Here is a 14,598-nt window from a genome sequence, read left to right on the forward strand (position 1 = left end):
AGCAAGTAACAAGTTTGACAAACTATGCATATGCACTCGTATGCTAGGGTGCGGGGTGTGGGCTGGAGACGGTGGGAGGCGGGGGAGTGTGGGGGGTGCCACAGCTCCGCTCGCCTCCCCCGCCTCAGCCCCGCGCCGTACGTAAACGACGACCATGCGATTATTCCGTCTACAGAGCGGAGGACGTAGTCAATGTCTCGCTCACGTCAAGCGCTGTGTTTGTTACGAATCTAGTCTGCATCGCGCTCTTGAACGTAACGGACGTACGCGACGCACTCTGTTTTATTTAAAACTTAAATTAAACATCGTTAATTTTTATTTTTTTAGTATATCAGTAATTTATCTATTTAAATTTGCATTCCAAAATAGAGAACATTCGCTTGCTGTACCGTAAAGTTAAATTTAGTGATTGTAACGGTTTTCAAATTTTAATAAGCGAACTTCATGAACTGTGATCGTGTTTTTGACCGTTTCGTTCTTCAATAAAACGATTGGACACAACGTATGCCACGGGTAGAAATGAGCGGATTGACCGTCAGAGTTAAAAGGGGATCGAGGGGTAGTGCCACACTTCTTGAAGCCGCCAACAGAATTCTGCGACTACTCGGCGTTAACTCCGCGAAGCGCGGGAAACAGCCATCGCCCAAATCTAAGGTAAGGTCAACGACTTTACGCTTCCTTTATTTTGAACGGTTATCCTCAATTTACATAAAATATCTTATATTTGCCTTTTATGGATTATTTAGTTTTAGTTGTAGAGTAAGTGTTGATAAAAATTGTTTTGATCAACACAATACAAACAAAAACATTTCATTTCAAAAATATCACATATAAAATTATACAATCAAAGCACCTATTTAAATATTCTAAATTATATTTTTATTTGCATTTTTTGCTATTTTAAATTCTTAAACGTGTTCTTTCAAGTTATTTTGATAATTATTTGTTGCAATTAATTCTGTTAATAAGTTTAACGCAACCTAAAATTACATACAGAATAAAAAGCGACGTGGCAAAGAATTGCCGAGAGAATTGTTGATAGACTTTCGCTGCATTAGTCTGTTCGCGTACCTACTTTCCCTCAGTGTTTTTCATGTACACGGAGTACAGTGACATGCGAATGACCGACCGACTGCCGCGCGAATGACTGTATGTGTGTATACATTACACACTACAGAGAACGTCGACGCGGCGGCGCTACACTACATGGACCGACACGGGGCGCACTGACACAGCACTTGTTTGTTCACGCGTCGTCGGCGTGACCGTCTTGTTTACAACACTACAAACGCTTAACGATCCGCATTCATCACTCATGGCATTACATTGAAACTGTAAAAACACGATGAATCAATTCTAATCTAGATGATCTTTTTTCCTCTTTAAATGTATTCAGAATTTTATAACATTTACGAAATGTCAGTATATTATTTTTACGTAGTGAAAGTGTTTTAGCTTATAAAATAATTTTATTTTTGAACTCTTATATATTCTGAAAAGTTATCTTATTCGAAAGTAAAACCAAAATAAAACATAAACCTGTCACTTAACGATTAATTGTCTATAGGTAACAGGTTTGTGCAAAGAACCACTGCAGAGATTTTATTTGCAAATATTTTTTTATCGTAATACCAACAGCACTACAAAGTTGTTTGCCGACCTACGTCATCGGTATCGTTGAAGCGAACACGTAATGTGTAATGTAGGCGTACACCCACATTATTTATCTACGCCGATAGCAGCGATAAGTCCTTAATGGGAACAGTTTGGGAAAATTCATCACAACATACATTGCTTAAAAATCGGTCAGTACATATTCAATAATTATTCAAGTCATTATGAAAATTTATTCTTGAAGTAATATTTTCTGTTGTGTATTACAAAACAAGTTTTTTTCCCTTTAAATAACATAGATAAAAAATGTTCGTCCCCAGTCATTCAGATCAAGCGTGGACATAACGTGTCTCGGTAAATCCTACTAGATAAGAATTCACTGTTTTGTTTTTACCGCAATTTAAACTATAGAAAATAAAAACAAAACTTATCTGATATTACTAATTTGCCCTTTCATGTTTAAATTTAATATATCATCGTATCTTTACTCGAATAGTTTTTATGGCCACGCCATTTCAACATTGAATGGTATGCGCCGTGTCATAACCGGATGTAGCTTAGACTAAGCAAAGTTAATATTAACACGAGTGGCGCACAACGGCTTTGCTTGAAATCAGTATAAATATGTGTCATTAAGGTAGGTCGATTTTTTTTATCTCGGAGTTCACGTTCATAATAATTTTTTAGTCGGGGCTTGATGAATGTGTTCGTAGGTGTGGTCGTCGCCGTCCCGGGGTATGAGACAGGTCGGGGGGCAGGGGAGGTGGAGGGGATCGAGGCCGCGGAATGCGTTACGATGGGAATGCGCTTCGAGTACCGTTGCGCCGGTGTGCGCCGCTCCGAGCGGAATGCGAGACCCACTTGCGGATTGCATGGACCAGCACGATTGTTGTTTGTGACTCATGCGCCACTTAAATCGGCCACACTCGAAGACCGAATCCGGGCCGTTGGTCGTCCTTTTACTACTCGCTCCGATCATATTTTCTCAACGAATACACAAACATAAAACAGTTTCATCAGTGACGGTGAGGCCACCATTTGGAATCCGTTCAAGAATACTGTTGTAATTGAGGCGATACACGCGCAAATACGAAGTTACTTTATTAACAGATATTTTTCTACTAAAAAATGATTACTATAAAATAAAAGCATGTAGAATTTGTCTTTCGGTCGCTTTTGTTTCAGAATTGACATGTGAGAGAATAGCCCTCATTGGTCAAGTTCATTATTTTTAAATAACCAAAACTTTCGAAAAAATTTATTTGAGTTCAAAAATCACTCGCTGTTTTAATGATTTCTTGGTCGATAGCATTATATGAAATAGAAGTAATAATATTTGTAGTTGAAATTAATGCTGTTTATATAATGCATATTTGTTAGGCCGATAAATGTATAGTTAGTGTGTATATTAATCTACAGATGACAAGAAAGTGCAAAACAAATCTGCTATAATGCCGTGTAAGGTCACTGTCGAGGACGTCTGCCTCGACTGTCAATCCTGTTTATATAATGTTGCTTGCAGTCAACATTTATAATTAACTAACTGTCGATCGCAACTCCGTTCATGCGGAATAAAAAAAATAGTTAATAGCCTGTATGTGTTCTTCCAGACTGTAATCTACATCTATGCCAAATTTTATCAAGATCCGTACAGCCGTTCCGTTCCGGTTTTTTCACAGGCGTAAAATTAGGAATGGAACAATTGAATAACTTTAAGGTATAAAGGTAGGTGTACCTATCTCGGATAAATTAGAAATCTGTAGATTTTTGCGTGAACTTTGTGTTATTATTCGCCGAGTTTCAGAAATCCCAGCAACGGTATTCGCGTAGAGCACCTACTTTCTTTTATTTTTCATTAAAATGGTCTTTAGTGAAATAACCGTTAGCCGTGTAGTGTAGTCTACAATACTCATCGCTAGAAAGAGATGGTTGGAAACGGTTCAACTTTTTATCTATGTATACTGACTTGTATTGAATGAGAGTACATTTTTTACACACTCTAAAACGCAAAAAAACATCGGCCGCAAACCTTAGAAATTGGATCGTCGAACTGTCTGATAGGCCAATGTTCGACCCAACCGTGCGATTTGATAATTTGCAATATCATGTCATCATGTCTTTTTTATTTAGTCGTAAATCCTAAAAATCCTATTCTCGAAACGTAAATTTTAGTATCCATATAACCATTGGTTTCTGAGACCAAAATCTCTTTATAAAATATATCGTCATCTCTGTCATTATCTTTGACAAAACATAGCGATATAATATTTTGTTATAAACGGAGATTGGTTCTCAGAAGCCCGTGGTAAGTCAATAAAAAGTTTTTACCTATTAGATAAAGATTGTTCGAAACGTCAAACGCCTTAAAGTTTTTTTTTTTCGCCAAATGTCAGTGTCATCATAGGTGTCGTTAAAAACGGCAAAAGGTTACTCGGATCCGGTTCGCGCGGTTTCGTTGCAACTATAACGGATAGATCATTACATTTGTGCGGTTCGGAGATCTGAAAAAATCCGGTGCGGTAGACGGCGTCGCCTATTTCGCCCCGCCGCGTGGCGAAGCGAAGCGAGCGCAATCGCGCCATCGCTGTAAACAAGCGCTCGCTGCTGCGGAGCCACGACGTGTCCGTCTGCCCGCTACCGAACGTTCGTGAACTTCCTACGGTAATATCACTACGTCTTCAATTAGTTACATGTGTACAATACAATAATTATCTGTTCCCATCTATCAAGTATAGTTGTCTTCGATTGAATTTTTAACTATTTAATAAAAACATTTTTTTTTGTTACAGCCAAACGGCCGAGCCGGAAGCGAAGTTCGCGCTCCAATAGCGGCGTCCGAGTCCGCGACGGAGTCGCCGGTTAAAATGCAGGCGTCGCAGACGGCTGCGGCCCCGGCGCCCGCGCGCCCCTCGGCGCCCGCGCCCTCGCACCCATACAGGCCCACCAAGCGCACCGCCAAAGATTACATATTTGGCAAACTAATCGGCGAAGGCTGCTACAGCACTGTATTCCTCGCGAAGGACATTCACACCGGAAAGGAATATGCAAGTAAGTTTTCTAAAATTAGATTTCTTCATGATAAAAATCAGATATCACTGTTATACTCTAGAGTCTAGGAAAGCTGTTTACACTAAATTTTCCTTGGTAACGCTCAAGATAGCCCATAGAATTCTTACTAATTTTATACCTTGCAAACAAGTTTAAAATTTCTTGCATAACTAGTTGTCGCCCGCGACTCCGTCCAGGCTTAGTAGCCTATATGTTCTTCCAGATTATATTATACATTTATGCCAAAATTCATCGAGATACCTGCAGCCGTTCTGGAGATACCTTTTAACAAACATCCAACCATCGATCTATCTAAACATTTGCATTTATAATATTAGTAAGATAATGACTTAACTAACTAGTTTGTATTTATTTCCAGTCAAGGTATGCGAGAAACTTCATATAATAAGACACAAGAAGCGTGAATACATAGAACGCGAGAAAGAGGCCCTAAACAAACTGTTCAAAGCCCCACATGGTTTCGTGAAGCTGTACTGCACGTTCCAGGACGACGAGAGATTGTATTTCGTACTGTCGTATGCCAAGAACGGCGAACTGTTGTCTTATATAAACAAAGTAGGCTCCTTCGAGCTCAACGTAGCTAAATTTTATGCTGCCGAGCTATTGCTGGCACTAGAGCGTATGCACGCTGAAGGTATTATTCACCGTGATTTGAAACCGGAAAACATATTACTTGATGAAAATATGCATTTACAAATAACCGATTTCGGGACGGCTAAAATATTGCCCCCCGAAGAGATCAGGTCGAACGCGCCGTGCACGGTGCCGGCGGAGTCGGACGACGACAGTTCTGACAAAAATGACCGCTCTAGAAAAATAAGTTTCGTGGGAACCGCGCAGTACGTGAGCCCGGACCTGCTGCAGAACCGCGTTAACACACGCGCCTCTGACTTGTGGGCCTTTGGCTGCATCGTGTACCAAATGATATCGGGCCTGCCGCCTTTCCGCGCGGCAGCCGAGTTCCTCACCTTCCAGAAAATACTCAAAATGGATTACGATTTTCCCGAAGGCTTCCCGGCGGACGCCAAGGATTTAGTGGAAAAACTGCTAGTTTTAGATCATACAAAGAGGCTAGGGGCCGATGACAAGGCCACGTATGAGAGCATCCGCAACCACCCATTCTTCGAGGGCATCGACTGGGACAACATCTGGGAGCAAACGCCGCCGACCATCAGCCCATACCTGCCCGGCGGCTCCTTCGAAGCGGCTGAAGAATACACGGTACCCGACCACCTCGAGCCCGGCCTCGGAAACAATCAACTCGTCCGCCTTTGGGAATTTGACTTATCGACCTCTAGTGGTAAGCAGTTTCTCTTTTTCTAGTTATCTGATTTATTACATTTCCGTATATGAATCTTAATATATTGAATTGAATGAGACTTAGGTGGACATTAATAATGATGTTTTTTGCTCGGTCACTTGACATTTTTCCTCTATATAAGTAAGTTATAAGTTAAACACAAATGAGACAGGCTTTGGACCTTATTTTGTAAATTATTTTTGACTTAAAATTTGTTGGATTGAAAATTTACGGTATAGTTAAAATAATCGTTAAGCAGCGTAGTGCATTGAAGCGATTAGTAAAAGGCGGCTGAAGCGTCCGTGACCCAAATTCTCAGAAAATTCATACGAATTCCGTTTCACGAGTTTAACTTTACTACTATCGTGCCGCGTCTCCGCTCTCCGGCGATCAGCGGGTACCCAGGCGGTCGTCCGTTAGTTAAGATAATAGCAAGCGATCTCAGCATCTGTTGTTGCACTGATGCGTCATCACAGTAGCTGTTGTTCGCATTAGAGCGGACGTCTATTGTCGGCTAACGGTGCAGTAATGGGTGACGTCACGTAAACGGCGCGCCGCAGGAACTCCGCGTTCTTGCTCGCTTGCGACATTGTATGAATGACTGCCGCGCCGTGCCCGATCTCTTTATTAATGGCCGCCTTACGAACAGCTGACCGACTGCAATTCTTTTACTCTCATTTATTACATCCAAATTATCTGATCTTCGCGAATATTTTTATCATTATCTCCTGTCATTAATTGTCGTTTAGAAAATTTTAATTTAATTTGAATTCTGTTTTATTTTTAGGAATTTTAAACATAAGCCCTGAAGAAAGACGTCGCCGTCTTGAGGTTCAAGCTCGCGAAAACAAATGGCACCAGTTCGTCGGCGGAGAATTGATTTTGAAGCAGGGCCTAGTGGAAAAGAGGAAAGGCCTGTTCGCGCGGCGCCGCATGTTGCTGCTCACCACCGGACCCCGCCTGTTCTACGTCGACCCAGTCAACATGGTCCTCAAGGGCGAAATACCCTGGTCGCCGGAGCTACGCGTCGAAGCAAAGAACTTTAGAATATTTTTAGTACACACGGTAAGAAAACTGTATATGTTATATAAACTCCTGACCTCCGTATCCTGGGAATTATTTATTAGTATTATTAGACAATCAAAAGGCAGTTGAAATTTTAGATATCCTAGGTACTGCTCTAGATCATATATTTTCGAAAATAGTTTCTTCATAGCAGATTAAGGTAGTTATTAAAAATGTTATTGTTTGTTGCAGCCAAACCGCACATATTACTTAGAAGACCCGGAGTCGTACGCGCTAGAGTGGGCGCGCGTCATCGATGAAGTGCGCATCGGCACATACGGCCGCGACACGACCTAAGCTCCGAGGCCGGACTGTGCACACTCCTAGGACATTAAATAGCCTTCATTTCGAGCACGAGAATCATCTAGAAGATAATTCGCCGCGACGGTACGCCTAGCAAATGCCATGAAATGGAAAGGGGCGACTCACACGCGAAGCGTCGCTGAGCCGAGTGCCGCGTCCGCTACGGAGCGCCCGCCCGCGTCCCTCCCAACGATGCGCTGCGGACGGTAGAGGACGGTCAGGGACGGTAGCGGACGGTCAGGGACGGTGGCGGACGGTGGCGGACGGTCGCTGACGGTGGCGGACAGCGGCGGCCGCGGCGCGTGGCGCGTGATAGTGGACCGAGACATTCTCTCCGTGTCGATACTGAATGACTGATTCCTATTAGTATGTCCCGACTACCTTAAATTATTCTAATTTAAGTTAATTATTTAAATGTGGATATATCGATGATGTGTAAATATTTGTCGTAAATTAATAACGCAAATCTTTTAGATGTAACATGTGAAGGGGCCCTTTGTAACTTAATATCGGCCTTTGTAGAATGGACTTGTTATCTCACCACCCGCGTGTTCACGAAGCCCATTCCAGTTGGTAACTAGGCAATTTTTAGCTAAGTTATTATTATTATTATTTATTTTAATTATAATGATTTGCCAACGGAATGTGACTTGTACAGAAATTAAACTAGAAAATATATGTCTGTTTCCAATCCTCATGAGACGTCAGCTCGGTGTACGTCGGTGACGTCACTACGGTGCGTATGAGGTCACTGTTTGTAGCTAAGCACAAACAGCAGAATTTATATTTAGAAATTGAAATCGCGGTATGAAATGATATACGCGCATACCATTGACATACGTTAAAATAGTAAATATTAGAAAAAAACGTGTCGAGACAACTTCAGTTGTTTCCACCTTTGGTCCAACCCCTTAGGGGCGGTGATCTAGTTTATTATTTATGCAATACTGCGTCTTTGGGATTGGAAACTGGACAAGAAGGATAGCTTCTATAACGAGCAGAACCGAAGTTTGAGATATGTAATGATGGCGGTATTCTGTTCTGCTCGCCCGCTTTCCTTTAGTACATTGTTGAGGGCATTACAATGCTTATTAGCATGCATACAATGCGTGCCCTCGGGTCTTAGTAAAGGGAATATGGTTAAAGCAATGTCGGGTGACCTCCCATCAATGGATATGACACCTGTTTATATCCATTGATATTAACAGGTGCCATTTTCATTCAAATTCATTTATTATTCACCAAATTTGATTAAATTTATTTGAATTTTGGGAATGCTTGGATAATTATATAATACAAATTTGTGTTTTGTCGTTTGTCTTATTATATTATGTAATAATTAAAGCTATATATCGAAATTCCAATGTCATGGTGTTCAATTTACTTTCTACTGCTGAAGCTAACTTCGACTAATTGAATAATCAATTAGTTAATTTATACAGGTAGTTTAATGCCTAAATCTTGCCTTGGAGGGATGGTTAAGAGGCTTAATGTAAATGAGATGAAGTTCATACTGAATATAGTGAATTTAGAATGTAATTAATTTCATACAATAGTTTGTCAACTGTTCAATTTGCTTTACTAGTTTTTGGTATCCTGATACTTTTGGCTTTGAGCATACATCATTAGTTTTAATATTATTCCATGACATTGTTACTAATAAACCTGCATTTAAAATTTAATGTCTGTTAACTATTATAAATATGTTTTAAAACCTTTGTATTGCGTAAATTCCATAAAATAACAAATTAAGAAATTGAAAATAAATTAAAGTTGATTTTTAATATTTTTCGTTTTTATTTCCCATTTTATTTCTTCAGAACATTTACATTTAACTATTGAACTTGGTATTTAAAAACACTCGGAAGTTAACTTATAGCATCAAATATATTAAAAGTTTATTTTGACTTTTATCTCGGCGCCTGTAGATTTTATTGACTTAAAAACAACGCAAAATTTTCCTAGATTTTAAAAGGGAGACAGGTGCAAAAGATTTTCTTTGGTTCCTTTTTGCATACAAATATTTATAGTAGTTTTCAGGTAACTTGGCGACTCTTAACTGCTCAGAACACAATTTTGTTTTTAGCAAGATGTGGTGTGGTGTACATGTGAGCAGTGGCTCTCATTTTTAGGAGATGGTTAAAAATATTCTGAGATTTCGATTTAAACTGATTTTTATACAGAATATAGTTTCAACTCTTTTCAAGCGTGCCATCTGTTGTTGAGAAAAATAAAATTTTGATACGATGCTGCCACAAACAAAAAAAGTTTTATTAATAGATATTTGATGGCCCGGTGAAAAAGGTGGTGCTATTGCGGTTAGTTCTGTCAGAAAATAAGTAAAACCTATATATGCATAGAAAATGGCATAAAATCCCATAAAATAAAACATGTCGTGACAGGTACAGTACGAAAAAGATCTTGTGGTATTTTTTGACGTTGACGTGGGAGCCGCTAGTATGTCATATTTTAGTTTGACGTTAGACATAACATAATATATTTTTTAATTTATTAAGGCATTGAATATTGGTGTCCTTTAGCCTTTAGTCTTAAAATTGACTTTAGATATCCTTGTCGGTGTTGACCGTCTATGTAAAAAATATGAATAATGTCAATTTAAAAACTTCTTAATGAAATTGTAGGATTTCCGCAATATATCGAAAAGTTGTATTTTCCAATTTGTTTGAAAGGAAAGAAGTTATTGATTCTAGACTATTTTTCCCATTTTTAATTTCTTTAACGGGTAAAATTACACAATTTATTTACATTTGTAAATTGCATTGCTGCATAGATTAGAAAAATTTCAGACTAAAAAAGTGTCATAAAATCAAGATGTGAAATGTCAAATGGACAGAGCAGAGTTTAGAAATAGGTTAGAAAAAATACCAATATTTTTTATTTTTTTATTAAATACTTTTTTTATTAAATGGCTTTCTAGTTTTCTAGATTTTACAGATAACTACAGTTTATTTTCTACAGTAATTTATGCACTTTGAATAATTTTGCTGTGAATTATTATAACTCTATTTCGAAAAGTGTTTCTCTACTTTAGAGTTTATAAAAAATATTTTTTCTTGTTTTTGTAGCTATCCTTGTGTTTATATAATTGTATTGCAAAATGACAACTACTGTTATAAAATACGTCGGAAGGACTACTGATTTTAAGGGGAAGACGTTATGGGAAATTGTCGGAAGCTTAAAAAACTTAGGAGTTGGTAGGATTATTGTTCGATCTGTATTTGAGAGATATCCCGAGCCGAGTTTTATGAAGATAGTGAAGGTTGAAACATGCCCTGACGAGGTAAGATGATATTCTTTTACAACAATAATCTGGTTCTCTAATTCCCCCTTTAATCAACAGACTTTTAATTCCTAATATTGTATTATCTATGTTCAATATTTAAACAAAAACGCTCTATATATGTTTCAGGAAAGGCGTCGCGTTCGTGTATGGGTTGAGAAAACTTTTAGAGGTAAAAAACTTGAAAAATTAACTGAAATCTATAGAACATCATATAAGCCTGACTATAAACTCATACCTAAGCATGAAGAGGCAAATTTGCTGAAGTCCATCAAAGATGTTCATGATTCCCCAGATGTTATTTTGCCCAGAACTATAGAAATGCCACCTTTAATGAAGAAGTTTATAGTGAAAGATCATGAAAACAAAGGAATGGAGGTATTAATTTGATTTAAAATTTCAATAGGCAATACACAAATGATAGTATATTTAAGACATGCAAACATTATGAGAGTTTTATACTTTTTTTAAATACAAGTAGTTGTCTAGAGTTGTTACCTACTGGTTACATGTTACCTAGCACCACATTTAAGGTATGCGGTTGTGCGGTCGCTCAAGGTAGTGGACAGTCTCACATTACCCTGTTGACACCCCAAAGACATGAAAACGTAAAGGGGGAAACTGGTAGCCATAAAACTGGCACAAGTCTAGTTTGACATCTATATATATAAAAGAAAGTAGTGTTAGTTACACTATTTATAACTCAAGATTGGTTGAACTGATTTTGCTGAAAATTGGTGGGCAGGTAGCTTAGAACTAGGAGACGGACATAGGATTTTTTTTATCTTGTGTGCATTTTTTTTATTCCGCGCGGACAGAGTCGCGGGTAAAAGCTAGTATTATATATATGAAGTGTCTTTTACTATAATTGATGATGACTATGATTAGCTTCTCTGATTTATTAAATCTATTTGTAAACACAATTTCATTTTGATTTTCAGATTTTGAAAGAGTATGTGATGCCACTTAGTTACAATACCAGTCCTAACAGAGTAGCTAGGATTGCTCAAGGAGATGAGAAGCCAACCGTTCAGTTTACTATGGGTCTGGGAAAACCTGCAAGCCCCTCATTATATGAAGGTGTTCCACTGAATTAAATCAACATTACAAAACTAATTTAAAGTTAATAGTACATAGAGAAATAATTGTTAGCATAGTTTTATTGCAATAAAATAAAATTAAAAAAGTATCAGTGTGTCAATTTTGTGAAGCAGCAAATTTCTTAGACAATAGTGGATTTCCTTGTATTTCAGGTATGGATCGTTCAACTTCCAATTTCTGAAAAATTTATCTTCATATTACAACAAACCCTTCAACATGTTTTTTCTATTACCAGATTTTATACAAAAAAAAATTAAGATTAGCTAAGAATGCTTTCATTTTCAGCTGCACTCATTAATTAAGGTTTTATGTAAATATGAATATTATTTTACTTTGTATGGAAGGCAAAAAAAGCTTTAGTTGCCTGAATCTACTAAAAATAGTCCATCTAGGCCTTACGATTCATGTTGTACTAACTTTAATTGTAATTTTAGCTTGTTCATCATCTTCCTGGCCTTATTGGCCAGAGTAGGGTCAGGTAATTAAGGTTTTGTAATCGAAAAGAAAGTTTTAGCTTAATTTTTTACGGCTGGCCTGTGACTAACCCTACTTGGCAGGAATATATAAATACTAAATATTTATTTAAATAATTATAGCTGAACATTTCTAAATTACTTCTTAAAATACACCAAAAATAGCTATTAATAGGATAGATATTATTTTGTTTACCCTCCAAAAGTTGCGCATCTCTTGAACTTCATCTTCCCTCTGCACAAAGTATTGGCGAACAGTTTTCTGTATCACAGTTGCTGCGTAGTCTTCTGGCCATAACCAAGACTTAGGATAGTATGCTCTAGGACTGAAAAATATTTTATTAATACTAACTTCTGACGACTTTATCTATATAGCCTGTTTCAAATCGCTTTTGACAAATTAAGTGAATATGCTATGCTAAAAATGCTATGATTAAAAAAATATACTAAGTGAATATGAATATTATGCTTACTTTGTTTTCAATAGTTCTCTAACCCAAGGCATGTTAAATATATGTAGATTGTGTTCTTTACGTTGAGGATGTCTTGGATTATTGTTCCATAACAGCTACAATTGATTATTAATTATTAAAAAAATACATATAAAAATAAGATTAAAAGAATGGTACAGTGAGTGGCCTTTGCTGGTGGTTTTCATTTTAGACTTGCATAATTTGAAACAATAATGTATTCAGGACTTATTTATACTTCAGAACAATAATAAATTAAATTTAGGGGTAGTTCAAGTTATTTGTAAAAAGGGGGCGGAGTTTAAATGCTTGTTCACATTGACTCGTGATTGCGGGCGCGTGCGACAGTTTCAAACGTATGATGTATGGGAGTGTTCTTTTCGAACGGTCTAAATCGGTCTATCGCCAAACGTTTGGCAGCCAATGTGAGCACAAGCATTAACTTGAACTGTAAGGAAGAAGGCAATTCTGTAATAAAATAGAATTCTTATAGCAGTGAGCATTGTAAATGTATTGTGCATGGGCCAATAGCCCTCTTGACTTATTCACATTTCAACCAGTATTTTACCTTCTAGTGTGACTCACCTGTGCTATATGATCAATACCATTAAAGAAACATTTTTGTTGTTTCAATGCTTCCCAAATTTGAGCCTTATACAACGTCTCTTCCAAGGCTGGTTGTAAGTGAACAAATACTTTTTCTTTCAAATAGTTGCATTCAGTGTCTGCCAACATTTGAATTTTATTTAACTTAGGTAATAAGAGAAGAAACATTATTGTCATCGGATCTAGTACTTTTTAGTAGAAAGTCAGTTGTGTATCATTTCTTACATTCTGTCATGTCATTGTCTTTATCTTTTCTTACAAAACAGAGACAACTGAAAAATATAAAACTGAGAAATATGTTTTAAATGGAGATTTTGACCTCACAAACCTATGGTTAGTAGCGTGAAACGGGTTAAAAAATGATATACTTAGAAATGGTGACAACGGTTGTCGCCCTTTTTTGCTATTTTCGTAATTTTCTACTTCTTGAAACTTCTCTTCACTTTCCTCTAGTATTTCATCCCAGTTGGCGCGTGGTTTTCTTCTGGGTGCTACTGGAAAGTTGATTTCAGAGCAAGGTAAGCTGTTGGGTAACGTGAAAGCAGCTATTTCGTTTTGAAGCTCATTTGTAAGCGACTTTAATTCTTTGGATTTGCCTTTGCGATCCGTTGTTCGACCCGTCATTATATTTATTTGATTTGTTAGGTACGCTTTATTTGCGTTATATTTATGAAGCTTTTTTCTGACATTAATGTGACAAAATAATTTGATGTCTTATTATTTGTTTTTAAAAATTTTAATAATACCTTTTCACGTCTTTTAATTAACTTATTTATAGAGATAGAGATGTGTGGAGGAGTACTACATACTGTGCCGACCCTTAATAGAGATAAGGGCAGGTTGATGATGATTTATCGAAATTATTTTTTGCTTAAAACAACTGTCGTCGAACGAGAGTAGAGAGTAAATTTAATATACAATAATATGTTATTTTGAAGATAATATCTGAAATTGTAAACAGGTAATCGTGAAAATAATTTCTTTTGATAGGCCTGCTGTACTGTATGCAAATTTTTCATAACAAATGAAACTTTGCATTCAGTACTATTTCAGAAACACTTAAATTGTCTTTTTAACCTAACTAGTATTATAAACGCGTATGTTTTGATGCATGGATCGATGGATGGAAGGATGGCAGGATGGATGTTTGTTAGAAGATATCTCCAGAACGGCTACATGGATCTTGTTGAAATTTGGCACACATGTAGAACATAGCCTGGACGAACACATACTACTAATTAAGTTTTTTTATAATTCTGCGCGGACGGAGTCGTGGGTGATAACTAACAATAAATA

At 37.4% G+C, this 14,598-nt stretch overlaps 3 protein-coding genes across 4 annotated transcripts; 2 read left to right on the forward strand and 1 right to left on the reverse strand.

Moving 5' to 3' along the window:
* Positions 1 to 353: 353 nt before the first annotated feature.
* On the forward strand, positions 354 to 7,603 carry LOC106708826 (3-phosphoinositide-dependent protein kinase 1). Of its 2 annotated transcripts, none has more exons than XM_014500382.2 (5): positions 354 to 654; positions 4,404 to 4,662; positions 5,042 to 5,983; positions 6,771 to 7,048; positions 7,241 to 7,603. In XM_014500382.2, the coding sequence occupies exons 1-5, from the start codon at positions 505 to 507 to the stop codon at positions 7,343 to 7,345; spliced, it is 1,734 nt and encodes a 577-aa protein (XP_014355868.2). In that variant the 5' UTR covers positions 354 to 504; the 3' UTR covers positions 7,346 to 7,603. The 2 variants fall into 2 exon arrangements, with proteins under 2 accessions (XP_014355868.2, XP_014355869.2); XM_014500383.2 differs by lacking the exon at positions 354 to 654 and adding an exon at positions 4,138 to 4,275.
* A 2,554-nt stretch (positions 7,604 to 10,157) lies between these two features.
* On the forward strand, positions 10,158 to 11,812 carry LOC106708829 (28S ribosomal protein S34, mitochondrial). The gene is made up of 4 exons (XM_014500385.2): positions 10,158 to 10,223; positions 10,438 to 10,652; positions 10,782 to 11,030; positions 11,594 to 11,812. The coding sequence occupies exons 2-4, from the start codon at positions 10,470 to 10,472 to the stop codon at positions 11,747 to 11,749; spliced, it is 588 nt and encodes a 195-aa protein (XP_014355871.1). The 5' UTR covers positions 10,158 to 10,223; positions 10,438 to 10,469; the 3' UTR covers positions 11,750 to 11,812.
* Positions 11,813 to 11,847: 35 nt separating this feature from the next.
* On the reverse strand, positions 11,848 to 13,971 carry LOC106708827. The gene is made up of 5 exons (XM_014500384.2): positions 13,671 to 13,971; positions 13,282 to 13,421; positions 12,700 to 12,794; positions 12,423 to 12,552; positions 11,848 to 11,930 (listed from the first exon to the last, which is right to left on the reverse strand). The coding sequence occupies exons 1-5, from the start codon at positions 13,924 to 13,926 to the stop codon at positions 11,850 to 11,852; spliced, it is 702 nt and encodes a 233-aa protein (XP_014355870.2). The 5' UTR covers positions 13,927 to 13,971; the 3' UTR covers positions 11,848 to 11,849.
* Between the last annotated feature and the right edge of the window lie 627 nt (positions 13,972 to 14,598).

This window comes from Papilio machaon, chromosome 12, assembly GCF_912999745.1.
Source record: "Papilio machaon chromosome 12, ilPapMach1.1, whole genome shotgun sequence".
Classification (NCBI taxonomy): domain Eukaryota; kingdom Metazoa; phylum Arthropoda; class Insecta; order Lepidoptera; family Papilionidae; genus Papilio; species Papilio machaon.